Raw genomic sequence first — 18,235 nt, forward strand, 5'->3', positions numbered from 1 at the left:
AAAGTCTTTTTTAACTCAGTTTGTACACGTCATCCTATCGTCCTTTTCAGAGCCACCTTCTGCAGCTTTCATAAAAGAAGAGGGTGTATCGCGAAAGAAAATCTCCGTCGTGATTCGTTCCAGCTTCTCGACTGGATTCTGGAACGCAAATTTCGCTGGTGATACGAAACAGCGTCATTGGTGTGTGAAGGAATGCTGATGGAAGCCGTTAAGAAACCGCAACCACTCCTCCCCTATTCCCCCCTTCTCTTCTCCCTCTGGCTTTCCGTCATGTTCGCAGATGTTGTATCCTGGAGCTTCTCGTTTCGTGCGAAGTCGCGATCGATGTCACGCGACTAAATAGAAATCGAAGGATTTTATGGGGTCTCCGTGTCTCGGCGTTGCCGCAATGGCGTATAACTTTACGGCGGTATTCTTTCGCACATGGCGCTATATTCTTTCGTATCCTTCTTGTCTTCCTTCTTTTTCCTACCTCTCACTTATTGGTCCCATGTTCCTTTACGACTACATTCCTCGAGCTCGCGTATCGAAAAGTGCTATTCGCGTACGACGGTTTTCTCGAAGTGGATTCGGCCGGGACTGTTGACACGTCGAAACTGCTCGAAAGGGAGATGGAATCTTTGATAGACTCGGTCTAGCATCTGAAAAAATCTTGCTGATATCCGTATAAGAAAGAAAAATACCTTGAAAGAAAGGTTCATTCTTCTATATAGAATGAAACTGCAAGAGAGATATAAAGAACAACAATATGGGAAGCAATAGTATGCTCTATAAAATGAAAAAATTTACATTGACATATTTACATATATATAGGCTTATATTTTTTTTAGAATTTTGTTAATGAATTTAATGAATTTAATGAAAATCAATAAAATATTCTTTTTTTGCAAATTGAAGGAGGTGAATGAAAGAAAAACTTGAATTGAAACTAATCGATATTAAGCTTCGGCTATTTAAGCGGTGGCAGAGACAAAGTGTGCACAATTGCGATACCAAAAAATAAAACACCAGCTCGATGCCTCCGACCTGTGCTCCGACCGACAAAACGATACACTCGATGTGTGTTGGTGGCCGACACGTTTAATCGGCGCGTCGATGTGGCGCGTGTAATTAAGAGTGTCGCCCTTAAACCCGTGTTTGCGGAGACACGTTAATTATCTCGAGGCGGATGCATCGAGCATGGTCCACGTGCCGAAATACAAAGAAAAAGTCCTCGAAGAACGAGCAACCAGCAACAAGTGAGTATCCGATATCGCGATGTTCGAGATCGATTCGAGAGCCCGTCCGATCGGAAGCTATTAAGAAACCCTCCATCCTCAAAAAGTATCGAACGGTTGCGGTCAAGAGGTTGCCTTTAGTCTTTAGCAGATTTCCCCCATCTTCATTGAGAGAATGCGCCACAGCAGGTGCATCGTATTTAAAATTCGCGAGGACGGCAAGTTCTATTTTATCGCGTAGCACATATATCGTCGCCGTTCGTTCGCCAGTAGCTCAACTCGTCGCGCAACGGGCTGGAACGAAAGCGGAAATTCGCGAATTCGCGAGATCTTTTTGTTTCTTACGAGACGTGCCGTAATCCTAAGGTAGTTTAAGGCAAGCCCACGAGAAGTAACCGTAGAAAAATTGCTACGGGAAAGTAACACGACGTGACTCGCTCGCACGAATCTTTCGGGCACAGGGTGCCACCATGACTCGACGGCATTTACGGCTCTCTCCACGAGTTCACGTAGCCTCGCGATAAAACAGATGGATGGATGATAGATAGACCCCACTTTATGCCTTGGGATTTTAGTCTTCTCAAGACACACGATACAGATACAGTAGCAAAAAGTAAAGAAGACAAAGGACGGTAAATAATAAAAAGGGATATAAAGATAGTAATATTGATAAGTGGATAGGCAAGCGCTTTATTATGTTCTCAGCAGAAGAACGTTATTTTAAAAATAATAGGATTTAAAATATATAGCGAGCAAGAATAGAAAAAAAATGAGGGACGGTCGTTCGCGGAATGTAATCGAGGAATGCAACCGAAGGGCGAACGATTACTCCCGCCGTATTGTTATATCCGTGTCGTATTTAGTCCCTCGGGCAGATATGTCGGCGTGTACATCGGTGCTGGCACTTTTTCCAGGTATGCCGGGGAAGAAGAACACGATAATGTATCAATGCTGCCCGGAGCCGTACGTCGACGTCACATTCACGATACAGATACGCAGGAGGACCCTCTACTACTTTTTCAACCTGATCGTGCCCTGCGTGCTGATATCGAGCATGGCCCTATTGGGCTTCACCCTGCCGCCCGATTCCGGCGAGAAGCTCACCCTAGGTAACGTAACTCGTAGCATGCCTTGCCTGCACACTAGCCAGACACACCCCTTCCTTTCTTTTCGGTTGATTCATTGGAATTATTACTGTTCACGTGATATGTAATATATACATAGTATATATTTAGCTCTTGAAATAGAAGTTCATAAAACGTGCAGATAAAGTATGATGAGGTCACGTGTAAATTTTCTCATTTCTTAAGACCTTAATGTTTTACAAAGTTGAAAAGTGAAATTACTTTCTAACGGATGGAAGATATTTTAGTTGAAAACTTTGAAATTAATTTATCAATGGATAATAGTTTATGCATTTATCATAAATTATTATACTTATAAAAATTCTCCTAGCTCAACTTTCAAATTGTGTTTCCAATTAGCGAGTGATATTTTATTAATGAATGGAATCATCTCGTTAATAATATTAATATTATATTATTAATAAAGAACATAATAATAATATTATTATACATGACGATATATTGTATATATTACATATCTACACACGTGTTATACGTCTTTACTTTTCTGTAAGTATACTTTCCGTTGATACTTTATACTCTCGGCGCCACTGCTGACTGTCCTACGTTTGTTTCGTTTTGACGACGGAAGGAAAGTAGTCAAGATCGACTCTACTTCGATCACGGACGACCAAACGACGTCGCGCAACGTTTTCGTCGGGCGACTCTCGTGTAACGGCGATCTACACCAGCGAGACTCCATTTCTTTTTCCTCTCACGGATCACACGCACACTTTTCCGGCTGCTGTCGTTAAATCGTTCGGCGGGGCTCTCGATGTCTCGAAAGCTCTCGTTTCCGTATATTTATCGCCGACGACGGTGCGCGTGCACTTTCACTCGCGTATCGATTAGTCGAATATACCTTTGCAATTACACTTAACCATTAGTAGGAGTTTTATTGTCGCGTTATATCGCTGGAAAAATAGGAGACTGTTATCCTTCACATCAATTTCGACCGATTTAGGATATATCCTGGTATATTTAGGTAGATAAATCATCTCCTGATCTCGATTTAATTGTGATAAATGGGACGTTGTGAGAAATCTTGTCGCAGACTAGGAGCGGTAGCTTCGAAACAACTACATATTTCACAATCAATCGAAAAATCGATATACTCCTCGCTGTAATATCTATTTCTCACGTGGGGTAATGTCATCTTATTACGTGTCGATACGTTTGGTGCACGTGCGTTTCTTGCGCAGACGCCAGTGCGGTCGCCACGTTACCTCGTAAAATCGCAATGTCTATGGGTAACTCCGACGTCTCTCACGGACTTATACGTCCACGTTTACATTTACGAAGAGTCGTTCGAGGAAGAGTGCCGCGTGATTTGAATTTTGGATACGTCGGGCAACCAGTACATCGCGTTAGTCTGTAAGGGGCGCGCGCTGCATGTTACATAGCGCACCCGCGTATCTCGACATGTAAACGCCGTCGGTGATGCATATTTTAGAGGCTCCGCGGAATAAGCCTCTCTCGAACGACTCCTTTGGTCCTGCAACGATGGTAGACTACGTGAAATATTACGCGCGCGTTTTCTCCATCGAGGCCTCCACGATGAGCGCCGCACTCGAATACTGGCCGATGGTATATCGACGAGTTTTGACGTATTCTCTGTTCGAACACGCGCACATCTCTGCGGACATCTCCATTTCAACAAAATGTCCACGGGTGACGTTGAAGTGTTAAATCCGTCGGGAGTGACAAGTTATTGGTCATGGAGAGTCGAAGAATTCATAATTCCGAGGTGGTCTATCAATCGAGAGAATCGAATAGTCGACCGATAGGGCACCGATAATGCCGGGACCCTTCAATTATTCAGGATTAACACACGAATAACCAGCAGCAATCGCTGGGCTGGGCTCACCTTACACCAAAACGCCGAATGAACTGCATAAAATGACATCCGCACCCTCGTGAATATTCATGACGCACCGGCAGATCCAATCTCCGGTGCTCTCGATAGCGCATCGGGAAAAGTCGCCGTCTCTTCTCGTCCAAGTTTTTCATGTGTCAGAGATAATGGGACTTCTCCCCGCGGGGTACTTCGCGCGATTTTCCTAAGATCGCGTGGGAATAGTGAACGGCGCACCGCCAGATTTCATCTATCAAGCTGAGGACCGTAACATTCCGATCGTTTCCACCAATCGATTTCTTTTTTTCCTATTAACTTTTCCGCGTCTCATGAATCCTCCGTCAGCGGTAGATTATTTTTTTTTCTTTTTTCTTATTGATTTGTCTCGTGCGACTCCACTTTCAATCAGGCTTTCCAAACACGCCGCGGGAACGGGTGTGTGTATAATTTTCGTCTTGTATTCGAAGCAATCGGTGGACTCGATAAAATCGGGCGAGATATCAAAGCGGGATATTAGAGAGCCGTTCCGCCAATGTATTGACTCCGATTTCAAACTGGTTTCACAATATATGGTGTACATATACCCCTATACCCCGTATATGTACCCATCCGTCGGCGTACGTGACTGTCGTAGTGACCCGCGGCCCGAATTGTCAATTCACGATTATCTAGCTCTCGATACTTTCTCACTTACCGTTAATACTACCTTCGTTCCGCGGTGGCCTCCCGTTATTTTTCACGTGGTATTAGTCGGAAATGCACCTCGGTAATTATGATGGATCCATTACGAGATTCGTGTCAAGTTTCTCTCGGTCGTTCTCTCATCTGTCATATTTAAGAGAACTTCCAAAAGCTGTGGCAATTACCGGGCGATATCTCTGTGCAGGGATGCTATATTTTTCCATTAATTTTTCCTCGGAGACCCCAAATCTCCGTCTAGAACTGTCCCTAATACAAAAACGTGTTACTTAAACATGAACATCGAGCTCTTGTGCTTTAGTTGCAATTTAATTGTCAAATGCGATGTATATATATATATATATATATATATATATATATATATATATATATATCGTTACACAAAGAAATACATTTCTTGATGTCAACAAAGTATTACAAATGACAATCTCACTTTGACAAGTCATTTCGCATAACCATGGCCGGTTTGAGAAACGATTTTCTCGTTCGTCGTTTCGCGGGGAATTGAATTGAAATTTCCCTGTAGTGCTTCGGTAAAAACGACAACCCAAAATCGACGTCGAGACCGATGTTCGAAGCTGTTCTCGACAAACGTTACGATGTTATGGTGTCAGAGACGAACTGGACATAGCGCGCTCTTTACGTCGCGCATTATTTTCGGTAGCTCGCAAAACGTACCGTGAAAATATTTTCTCTCGTAGACAGAGAGCCGAGTGCCGAATCGATATTATGCCGCGTATAAATGCTGATTCAGAGCTGATTCAGAGATCGAAACTTTATTGGCTGTTACATTCGGCTTTATTGTGACATCAATGAGTTTCGATTAAATTATGCTATAAATTAAATTACGAAGCGAGAAGAGAAATTTGAAACTTCCAAGCCTCCCCCTGAGATGTTTGATCGAGATGCGGATTATGCAAGATGTTCCAGAACCATTAGCCTTAATTCTTTGACCAACTTGGAGTAGATTTTCTTTTAAGTGAAATGTCGAGGCATTAAATATTACCTGAACTGTAAGCGATGGAAAGTAAAATACTTTTTGTGATTAAATGATGTATTCGTCTATCTAAATTTTCCAGTAAATTATTTTTATTCAATTTTATAGTTTAGTTAAAAAACTATAAAGATATATAATGCTCTATGGTGATCTAACGATGATTACTATTTCTTTTTTTGTGGAAAAAAGTTTAGTATCATATTTCTCGTTAAAACAACTGTTATTAAATTTAAAATCGGACATTCTGTGATAAACGTATATTTAAATATATATTCGTTAATACCCTTTCGCATAAATCGCGATCTCGATATAACAAAAAATATGAATATACGATCGAATGAGATTCACCATTGTTTCGTTAGAAATTGACAATATTATTATTCAACGTCATGTAATTTTTTTGATAGACAGCAAAAAACAAGCAATCCAGTCATTCTGTCGATGGAAGAGACAAGAAGCGAATGCGACCTCGTATATAAAATACCTCGTATGTAAAAATATATAAAAACGAAGATATATATGTATGAATACGGATAACGTTCGCATGCGCGTTGTGTGTTTTTCACGCTTTCGCGATCTATAAAGATACCGGACGGAAGTTAGACAAACTATAATCTCTGTGAGTTATACGTGTGTTTATCTATCCGCGGTAGATAAATCTCGCTTTTTTCGTTCTGTCTTCCTCGAAAGCGCGCCACCTACTCTTTCCTAACATGCTCCCTCTATTTCCTAATTTCTGTTCGTATATCTAAATGCGAGCGAATCTTGGACGCATTGTCAATCGTAATCCCCGACGTCCCACGACCTAATAATCATACTAAAATAAACACCATTAACGCAAGTGCTCGGCGAGCTTTCGGTGCGTGCAATTTGTGCTTGACGTTGCCGACTATGGCAAGTTACAGTGAAGCCTGGCATTGCAACGCGGCTGTATGCGAGGTACCTCATTATCACGTGTCATACTTCATATGGTAGTTCCTGGATATTACAACGACGAAATACGTTCACGTCCATGCACCATGCATTGTGCGAATGCCTAATCCTTAATCATTTGCTAAGCACTAACAATATCTCCTCTGTTTCTTGCCAATCTCGATGATAATTAAAACCAATCTATTTGCACAAAGTTCAACACGAGCCGCGTAATTCAATTGGATAAATCGATTAAATACTTCTATTATAGAAACCAGCTATCATTCATCAAGTTGAAATTAAATTTCCGAGTTTCAGAACGGTTTTTACACAAACGCTCGTTGCGTCAGTATCGTAAAAATTAAACGAGAATAAATTACACGTCGGCCTCGATTTATAGCTGGCGCTAGAGTTTCGTTTTTCTGTGTATTTAATAATAGCTCATCAAAGTTAACCAAGTGAAACCGAGAAAGTATAAGAAACTCCGCGTCGCGACTTTATCTAGGTGGATTCGATAGCACTTGCTGCCTTATTAAGGATTCTCCTGACGTACTGTCGCACTCTTTCGCAAAGTTTCCCTACGCCGCGCCGCGCTGGATAGATGAGAAATCGTGAACGAGAAAGAAGACGCAGATAACTTTTGCCGGCTACGCAGCCGCTGTCGTTAATCCCGCGAGATTATCTTCACGTGCGCGCCGACGCAATTTCTGGTGCGACGATGTCATTAGAGTGAACGGGCAACTTCTTCGATGCCGACTGGTACTTTCAACTTTTGGTGCACGCTGCTCTTACCGCCACAATCGCCGATTTTGAGCGTGCCGGTCTGACATCTTTACGGAATTGCCTTATCAGCGCAAATTTCTCGTCGATACTAAACCAAATACTTCTTCGAGCAGCTGTTTATTGGAATGTAAATCTATCTCATGTATTATCAAAACTGTTACATTTCACAAAATACACAAATTCACATTTAACAAGATTTTAATTGATATTTACCTGTAAAGAGGCGTACATTTCTAATCATTCGGAAAATACGGGAGAAGAATCAAGATTAATTGAGTTTTAAAGGCGCTCGTTCTCACGAACTTTTCCTATGAATTATTCTAATCTGGTGTCTTGGCTCCATTTTGCACTTCCCAATTCCCAGAAGAGAAATGTATATAGATTTCCTCAAACTTACCTTGCGATTCGAGGTATTCTGCGGTACTTAACATCCCAAGAGTCTAATTCATAGGAACGATGTTACCACGAGAATTAAACGAGCGAGTGTGTCTTGAAAATTATCATGATTACCGTTACCCTTTGTTGGCACGATGCGATGATATCATGCGTAAAAGCTCAAACATATTACGCAATTTAATTTTAATTCCATGCAAATAATCCGCTTGAATTTCACGAAGACGACAAACATGTATTACTCGTTCCCTTAATACGGTAATTAATTCTTTTAATTTTATTGCTGTCTATAATACAATAAAACCGTTAATTCTAAGTGCTTTACAGAACACGGAATGCAAAGTACTTTACAGAATGCAGAACGCAACGCACTTATTGTTAGTATAATCCAAGTATAATAGTATTCCGCGTGAAAGAGCTCACGTAACGATGAGCAATGTTATATCATTCGGGGGACCAATAAAGCGTCAACGTCCGCGACCCAGTTACAAAATTTTTACTTGGAAAATCTGTGGCAATTTCAACCACAGCTGTCAAGCGTCGCTTTATGAAACCGGTGAAGTAAATCCCGGTGTCGCAAAGACGGGACTTATGACGGGTGAAACCGGCAGGGGTGCAATCTACTGATGGGTTTTCCGACGGAGCAGCCGAAACTCTTGCGGTATCTTTTCATAGCACTCTCCTCATTTCCTCACCTCTGTCCCATTGTTTCTGCTTCGTCTTTGGATTTTCTTTTGTCTTCGACGAGCCTTTTGCCATTGTTGCTTCACGTCATTCGTTCTTCTTTGACGTTCAGTTGAGCGCGCTTTAAAACCCAAGTAAGATATTACTGCCACTTAAGACGCAAGAACCTCGTTCTTCTCTCACCAAAAATTGCCGCAACTCGGTAAAATGGACGAAAACGTGAAAATGATGCTTCGGGATAGTTTTTCTTGTCCGAATGGAAAACTTTATCACCGATCACTTGCTAATGTGTTCGGCCGATCATATTATATTTCAACATAAATTTTAATTGAAGCCAAATAAATTAAAACCATAAATTTGATGCTAACATACATTCCGCGAATTACCTCCTGACAACATAAAATCCAAATAATTTGTAAAATACCTGTATATTATAAAGATCTGTAACATACTTTACATATAATAATTTACAATGTGCTTCGAGTGACTTTTTATCGAGAAATTTTTGCCGTGTACATTCGATTTATCAAAAAGTTCCATTTCTCCTCGCCCTAAACCACATCTTCCTGTTTCTGGACATCTATCTCCTCCATCCCGTAATTAATCATTGGCGAAGTCCAGGATATCTTGCGCGAATCCGCTCTAACGTCCGACAGAACTTTCCTTCGCGAGGATCACACGGAGGATTAGGGACTTTGGAACTTTCGGTGCTTCACGTCACATTTATCTCGGGAATGTCGATACATCCTGGTCATTACAAATTTCCGAGCATCGATAATAATTCCCACATGTAAACCTACGCGAATCTAATCCTGCGACGTTCGTTGACTCGGGAAAATAAGCATAAGAATTATTGTATGATCAAACGTTAGCGTAATTTAATCTTAAATCTGTATGATGCACAGTCGTTGAAGTTGTTTTTATAGCGCTTAGGAGGATACTTGATTTTAATTGATCGAACTGTCAATTAAAAATATAAAGTGGCATCATTGCAAATTACACGACCACTCCTGAGCGCTCTGAATATACATAGGTGCTATCTCTTAACAACAATGTCGCGTCAACTACACTTGGTTATGTTTAAAAATGCGCGCAAACGAAATTTACATAACATCACGCCGCTATAAATTCTGATAGGGCGGGGGGGAGGAGGGGCTTCGTTGTGGCCGCTCGCGAATTTCATTAACCGGATAAATGCGAGAGAAATGCGTGCGCTGCGTTACTACCTCGCCCTTGTTGAGAGCTGTGTTTGATTGAACATTATCATGACAAAGGGTGCGACGTGGGTGCCCATGTAACCGTTCTGCCTCGCTCTCTTGCCAATAAACGTGACGTCTTTTATATAGACATAAGAATATAACAGAATTTAGTGTAAGAGGAGAAGAAAATAAATTACATGCACACATACACACACACACACACACACACATCCGCGTTTATACCATACCTTGAGTTTTCTAAAAGATGAAAAATATAGGATATAAAATATACGGTAAACAGAAATGTATATACAAATATAAATATAAAGGTAATGGAAGATAACGATACAAAATGGTAAAATGAACTAAGAATAAAATGTATAATGAATTTATATAAATATATACGAGGTCGCAAAAATTCGCAAATAATCCATAAATAAATAAAACAAAGTGGTCTACTTGCGAAATCGAATAGCGATAGTAAGAATGAATGCTGAGAGATGCCTGGCATCCCCCAAAGGCATCATCTTACTCGAGAACAAGTGAGCGTTTCGTGCACCGTTTCGCTCGGAATGAAATTCCATTAAGACTGGTTGCATGATTCCCGCGGCGGTTATAACACTTGTTACGCGGAGAGACTCGGATGGGAAATCAACTGAAACGAAGTTGTAGTGAAAAGTCTGAAAAGTTCTGCTCTTTGCGATTTATCGCGATTAAGCGGGACGCGACGCAAGTCGTAAACTTGTTGTGTGGCAAATTTCAAAATCTTCCCACGTGGCAATTAACGGGCAAATGTTGTACCATTTTGAAACAGAAAAGTACTCGGGAAACGTGAAGATACTTATTGTTGGTTAGAAAAGTTATAATGATTATTTAATCAAACGCCATATTTCTTTTGATGCGCTGGAGAAATCTACATTGACTGTTTCTCGGTATTCTTTATATTTATACGCAAAAGGCAGTAATACGCTGCATACATAAATTCAACGAAGGGAACTACTATAAAAAAAAAATTGTCGCACAGTGCCAGCTACACGAAGCGCTCGAATCTACTTTAACTCTTTATGTCAGAAATTTATCATTGTTTTTCCTAGATATATCGACTAGAAGAATCTTGGCACTTGTTTTCCTAGTATCCGCATGAATAAGTACATACGCAAACATTACATACTGTTTCGCATAAATATACGATGCCCGTGATTTGCAATAGCTGATTTAACAAATATTTCTCTAGCACATTTAAAGAAAACAAGTCAATCGACGACAAAATTAAGAAACATATTATTCTATAATAGCAAATAAAAAATACAATTCAATATTTTAATAACTGAAACCTTGGAGAATTATTATACGTTATGACGAAATTATAACGAAATTATAATAAAATAAAACTCATAGAACTGAAATTTAATATATTTTCTAAATATTTTTCAATGACAATTATATGATTGTCACAACGATCAGCACATAGTATAAAAAGAATGTATTAGACAACAGAGGTATCGAAAATTTGCAGAAAATTTTTTCTTATAGTGTATAAAAATTAATTTTTCATCTTATAATTATTATCATCAGTCTGTATATTTTCTATCGGCAAACTTCCACATCTCTGGAATAATAATCTGTCATGTGCGACGTGTGGGAAAGCAGCTCGTGCGATCAGCGCTTCTCGCCTACAAGTCTCTTGGATGGTTTCGAAAAAGTATCGATCGCGCACGCGTTCCGGTATTCCAGCGAGCGCTCAGGTCTAATAGCAAGGAACTAATTGGTCAGCCTTCCTCAAGCTCCGCGCCTTCCCCCGCTGACCGACAACCCCCGATGTTATTGGCGGTTTGCCATCCACCGCGGACGCACCTTGTCGCGGTTTATGTCCGTCGATCTCATCGAAATACGGTGCTCTCATTCGATCGTATCTCACTTAAACGTGCCATTAAACGAATTAAAGTGCAAGTGAAAAGTACAACCTGAAGTTGCTACCGACCTTAGGTATTATTGAAGGAAAAATTCCTCGACTCACACGATTTTGAAACGCTCACGTTAAGCCTCGCGAGACTTCCGATAAATTTTGCGTTTTTTAAATAATTGGATATTTTTTAAGACATGCTAATTTATGGTATTCTTTTCACTACTTCCAATTTTTCCGAATCGATATTGTGTAGCTGACTTTAAATATCATTAAAGAAAAGATTCCTCGACTTACACGATCTCGAAATGTTAATATCGTAGTCTCACGAGACTTCTGATCAATTTTGCATTTTTAGATAATTGAAGATATTTTTAAGAAATATAATTTGACATAAATTGTTTATTAATCGATTGCTCATACGGCTCAGTTGCGCGCGTTTCCAGTTAACTTCGTCGACTGCGAGATCGCGAGATTCGTTCTGGAAGCACCACAGCGGACGCGTCGCATATTTCATTCTTTCCGATTTGCGAACGACAATTTAATGACGACGGCAACTCATCGACTGGCAGAATGAGTCCACTGTGCCCCACAGCGAAGTTTCATGTAACTTAATTACGTATACATGCATCAAGCTTAATGACTCATTGTCAAGTCCCTCGCGCTCCAAGAGCCATCGTAATGCTCCGAACTTGGGGAATTAACTTGCGACATCACGGTTTGTTAGTTTCGTTCAAGGAATATCACGTGATTTCGCATGTCCTTATCAGAGTGAATACACGGAGAGAATTTTCTCTTAGAATTTACCCTGAAATCATGGTAGTTGTGGAACAACATGTATCCACCAAGAATTTTATGCGAGCTATTCTGATTAATATCTACCATAATAAAAAGTATTAATATCTATTGCATTAAAATATAAAATATGTTTGATTAATTTTACTAAAATATATCTAGAAAATTTCAATAATTTTTCAAAATTTACCAATCTGCTTGGTAATTTTTATCACGTTGTTTGTATAAAATGTCTTTTGTATATTTCAAAAATTCCTTGATTGCCAAGTTGTTTCAAGTTTGTAGTGAATTTAAGGGTAAAATATAACAAAAAATTCTTTCCGTATATAGGGACAGGTCATCAACGAAAGTATAATAAGGCCCGATTATCTTTAGTTAGTTATCTTTTTATATACGTAATGATATCCCATAACAATAAAGTAATAAAGTTTATCTTTCTGTCACGCATGACACAAGCAATAATTAATTCAGTCAATATATAAAATATAAATAAGAAGGCTAATTTTTCAAATAATTCCTAGCTAAATTTTTAATATCTTAACATAATTCTACAACGAGAATTTTAGTCTTTAAGGATCATAAAAATTATATGTCTATTTCTACTAAATTTATTTTAATAATTATATATTTTGTCCAACTAATATGTGATCACTGAAAAACTTTATTAATGCTAAAGGTTAATTGCAAATTGTTACCTCCCATAAATATTACATTTATACTTCTATTCCTATATACCATATCCTGCACAGAGTAATAACCCTTCAATTAGCATTTGATACTGAGTTCTTAATCGAATTATTCGGTTCTCCATGAATTTATATGACAATTCCAATTTCACCGGACCCAATCAGTTTGCGGTCGGACCGTCCGTTTCACGCGGACAAGAGTTGTCAATCGCTCGCAGAAGTTCCCAATTCTGGAGAGGAGCGGTAAGATAATCGAATTTTGCTGGTCACTTTGAAGGCTGTTACGCAGTAATGGAGTTGCCGGCGACTTAGGCGGATTCACCAAAGTCGCCTAACGTTGCGGATCCTCCGCAAGTACAGCGCATCTCCGCGCTCCCGCGCGTCCGCTACACGTTCCGAACTTTGCGAGCTAATCCCACCCTTGGAAATCCTGCCGGGGGCGAGTAGAATCTACATGGAATACATGCACGGGATTCGATTGTTCGCGGTCGTCCACACTTAATCATGCGAGCGAGCTCACAGACATGTCTTGTCGAATGTTTGCGCAGAGTCGCGTAATTCGCGCGGTCATCGCACAGATTCTATCGGATCATACCCGACATTCCCTCGTCGTCATTAATATCACGTCGTAATCAGCGAGTTTTGGTTCATCCACAAACTAGTCACTTCTGTATTGATGCGGCGGATTCTCGCTATTTTTCTCTCGTTACATTTCTAGCGAGTCTGTTAGGAATTTACGTACAAAATACATTCTTCGTACGACATTGTTCTCTAAATAAAACTACAAATGCAACGTAGCGTAAAGAATGCGATAAATAATCGCTGAAAAAGTTGGTGAATATGTTAAATTTTCACATTAGTAGGATCGCATCGTTTAAACTATACGTACTTCTCCGTGGTCGAAAATATGGAGATGTTACGGTATAACTTTACGAAAGAAAAGTCCATAAATCGCATCCCAGTTCGAGCTGGGCTCACAAATCAGCAGATATCAATCGGTCAGATCACGATACGAGAGTGCGAATCAGAAATTGAAACGAACTCAGGAAATTTCGGACAAGGGAAACTCGGAAGTCTGACTTGCATCACTCAGAGAAATCACTCGACAGTGATTGTACACACGATTTTATCTCGATCTCCATCCCCTCCCCCAGGCGTCAACGGCCTAATGAACTCTAAGACCTAATCTAGGTGCCCTAGAGATCCAAGGTAGCACGTTAAGCCCGCGCGTTGCGACGCAGTGTTGATGTTTAATTTTTTGGACCTGTTCAGGAGTGACCATTCTGCTGTCGCTGACAGTTTTCCTGAACCTCGTGGCAGAAAGCATGCCGACGACTTCGGACGCTGTCCCTTTAATAGGTACCTATGATTGTCAACCAACGGTAACTCGCATCTGGCAAGCGTGTTTTTACAGTGTCTGTACATACATTCGTATGTGTATATATATATATCCGTGAAACGCGTAGGGCGCGCCGCGGTATATTATCTAACGATGGCTGTATTTATTTAACCATTACGCATATTGGCAATATACGTTACCAGCGATGAAATATCATAAATTATTTACAAATGTCAGGTGGAATAAATGTACAGACTATTAAATTATTCTTCCATTCGCTGTCAAGAAGGTACTCGACTCGGAATAAGTGAATCGTTAATAATCTCAAAGTAACCCTATACAAGGATTCCACTTAAGTCTTTAATTAATTGCTCAATGGATGATATAACGGCGCGCCCTGTAAATGTACCTTCGCCTGTTTTTGCGCAATTCCTAGAAAACCTCGACGAGAAGTAACCACACAGTAAGGCGGAAAACGAAGACGACGGATTACAAAGGTAGTCTAGAATGTGGCAAGTGGATCGGTCCTATCGTTCGGGTAATGAACGCTCGAAGGCAAGCTTCGCGAATCAGGCACACCGAAAAAGAGCAGCTCGATTACTTCTCGAAAGAGCTAGCGTGTTCGGGCGACCTATCGCGCCAACAGGCTGCTCAAACTCGAATCAGAAACGTGGTGGGAAAATTAAAAGATCGTCGTGGGAGTCAGGATTATACGTTTCCTGAAAGTCGATAGCTCCCTCCCTAGTCTCTGTCCTACCTCCCAGGCCTTGTTATCCCGTAATTCTGTCTCTAATTTCTTCCACGTGGCCCAGGGTCACGCTTAATTTAGATAATTGCATTATTTCTGCGCGAGATAAGGTTGTTTCTTAAAGCCACGCCGGAAGCCGAGTAGAAAGTTAGAGATCATCAATCTCCGCGTTGTTTCGCGGAATTATTTGTGCGACGAGTTTGTTCAAGTTCCGCGATTACGAGCCGCAATCCTGTTTTTTATTTCGGACGGGACGGGACGCTGCTCCTCCAGGCGCGTATCACGCGAAGAAAACAGCTTCTTGTCACGGCGATTCCGGAGTGTATGCCGCGCGTATAAGTTTGCACTAGTGCAGAGCGTCGAGAATGTCGCGAAGGATCACGTGGATCAGCGTTAAAAGCTTCCAAATCCCACCACCGGTTTATCGCATTTTAGTGGTACAGATCCGCCTTCTCGTCGGAGAGTGATACGAGGAACATCCGATCTCTGTTCAGACTTCTAACCCATTAAGCTCGTCCAATTGAATTTTCCGTTTAACCTCGTCCAGATGGTCCAAATTTTAATGGAAAGAAAATGTTTCTCTTTATCAAGAAATTCGAAAATTACGAGAAAAGGCGATTACGCTTTTACTATTTTGTCTTGAGATCTTTCTCATATTTTTCCTCCCGGAGTAGGAGAACGAAAGTGCGTCGCGAACAAATTGAGAAATATAAAACGTTGCAATTATTGTTTAAGTACTTTAAGTGAATCGTTCGATCTAAACGACGTTCAATATAGACAATGAACGATACTTCGCCGTGAGATTCTGGAACGCGTCTTCTCCCGTCGGAAAAGCTTCTTCAAGGCATAAAGCGGATTGACTGCGTATCGTAATATTTAGATTGTCGCAATTAAGATCCTAAATGGATCGTTCGGAAATGTCGTAAAATAAAATCAAGTGATATGGACGCGAATATATTTACAAAACGCCGCCGGAAACGATCTGTTCGCTAAGCAATCACACGCCCAGCAAACGCGCTCATTCGCGAACGACAACACGGGACAGAGCTCCCTAGGACCTTTGTACTCCCTATGTACAATTTTATTTTTATACTTGCATCGATGGTGACCGTTACGTCGGGACAGCAAGCAGTAAAGATGTGAACGTCAGAAATAAAATCCGAACAAACGAGCTGAACTATATTTCCGCCGCGACGTCAGCGGAAGGGGCTAATAAAATAGATGACGAATTAGTTTTACGATCACAAGAGCGCTCTGTAGTACATCGTCGTAAAATTAATTTCTACAATTACGAGCGGAGTTAAATGGGACTTTAGAGCGAGTCTCGAGCGAGATATCATGTTCATACGTGTAAAACGCGTGATCAAGACACGAGGACACTCACATCTTTGATTCTTGCAGTACCGAGTTAGTTCGTTTAGTTCCTGCGACGTGTCCCGAATGATTTGTTTCCACATGCAATATCCGTGTACAGTGAATTCGTTTTTCGATTTCTCCTTTCACAATGTTCTAGGCTTTGAAATCTTTTTTCGTAGAATCACATATATACGTACTGTTGTAATATGTTTTTCATCTAAATGTCCCACACACATACACACACACAAATGTCTCCCAAAATACACCTGTTTAGTATTCGCCCTCAATCAACAGCGTGCTAACCGCCCAAAAAAATCACAAAATAATCTTCAATTTGGTGTAATTTGTGGTATTATTTTTTGTTACTGTATTCTCTTAACAAGAAACATTGTATGATGTATAAAAGCTTGATATAAGTAGATAATTATAATGCAATACTACAAATTTAACTTAATGTTTGCTAAAATAAATCCAATCTTTCAATACTTGCGTAAGCAGTGTGATAAAGTTATCGAACAGCAACGAAACGTATAATCTTGATAATCCTGTGAGCATAAAGATGATCGGCTCGCTTCGTTTAAAAGAAAAATATCAGAAATAATAATCAACTCACGAACGATGGAAGCCGTTGAGATTATGTTGAAATTATGTTGAATTAACTCTTGCAGGGATTTATTTCTACTGAACGGCAGCGCATATTTCTAATAATCCAAAGCACACTCATAGGTTGAATTAAAGCGCTTTTGCATTTAATTGCGTTAGCCATTCGCTACATATAGCCGTAAATTATCGCGAACAGATGAGATCCGGATGAATATAAATTTAGAATTCGTATAATTCGAGAGATTTTCGAAATGTTTACTCAAGAAATTGTAAAATGTATTGCAAATGTGATACACTTTTTTCTTCTTAATTTTAACTTTAGCCTCGATTAAATTAACTTGATTTAATTCTAGTTGTTGTTTTCACCTCTTTTCATATCATATTTTGAGCTGTAACAAAAAGGGAAATTTTATTTAACCTAATTAGAGTTAACGCAACACATTGCAACATTGCCGTTCCATGCGACGACGCCCGATGCAAAAAAAATCCATCGATTTCCCAAAGCTGGTCCTTTCTATTGTTCAACGAGAAAAAGAAGAAGAAGAAGAGGAAACAACGAGTACCTCCACACACACATATGCATACACTCCATGCAATACACACGGGGAAACGTTCTCATTATGTATTTTCTTTCCTCTGGGAAAGAAAGTTTAATTAAAGTGGCTGAGATAAATGCGCCGTGCGATGCATCTTAAAACAAACCATCATGAGAGCGGCACTAAACGCAAATTCGTTTAGGTGCTATTTTGTTCCCGCAAAATGCCCTTTTCCATCCTTTTTAGGGCCATTCGATTGTCCCGCCGTTGTTCCATTTCCTTCAACATCGAAAGTGTCGTGGAGAATCACATCTTGTTGCCAAACATCTTTGTTTGGTACATGAAAAGAGCAACAGGGGGAAAGAGAGAGAAAGAGAAAAATGATCGTCAACGATTTTCCGCAAGC

The 18,235-nt window shown here is 40.2% G+C and overlaps 1 protein-coding gene and 1 long non-coding RNA gene across 4 annotated transcripts in view; one reads left to right on the forward strand and one right to left on the reverse strand.

The window, feature by feature from the left end:
- The window catches only part of Nachralpha6 (nicotinic acetylcholine receptor alpha6), a 222,444-nt gene that overhangs the window by 132,360 nt on the left and 71,849 nt on the right, over nucleotides 1-18,235 (forward strand). For 2 of the 3 annotated variants that reach the window (XM_071784423.1, XM_071784402.1), the window contains exons 8-9: nucleotides 2,132-2,326; nucleotides 14,520-14,606. In XM_071784423.1, the coding sequence (XP_071640524.1) occupies nucleotides 2,132-2,326; nucleotides 14,520-14,606 (282 nt within the window). The remainder of the gene's footprint in view (nucleotides 1-2,131; nucleotides 2,327-14,519; nucleotides 14,607-18,235) is intronic. The other variant, XM_071784414.1, reaches the window with a different exon arrangement.
- LOC139816753 (uncharacterized) overlaps nucleotides 1-18,235 on the reverse strand; it is a 278,339-nt gene that overhangs the window by 123,324 nt on the left and 136,780 nt on the right. The window lies entirely within an intron of this gene.

This window comes from Temnothorax longispinosus, chromosome 1 (genome assembly GCF_030848805.1).
Source record: "Temnothorax longispinosus isolate EJ_2023e chromosome 1, Tlon_JGU_v1, whole genome shotgun sequence".
NCBI classification, from domain to species: domain Eukaryota; kingdom Metazoa; phylum Arthropoda; class Insecta; order Hymenoptera; family Formicidae; genus Temnothorax; species Temnothorax longispinosus.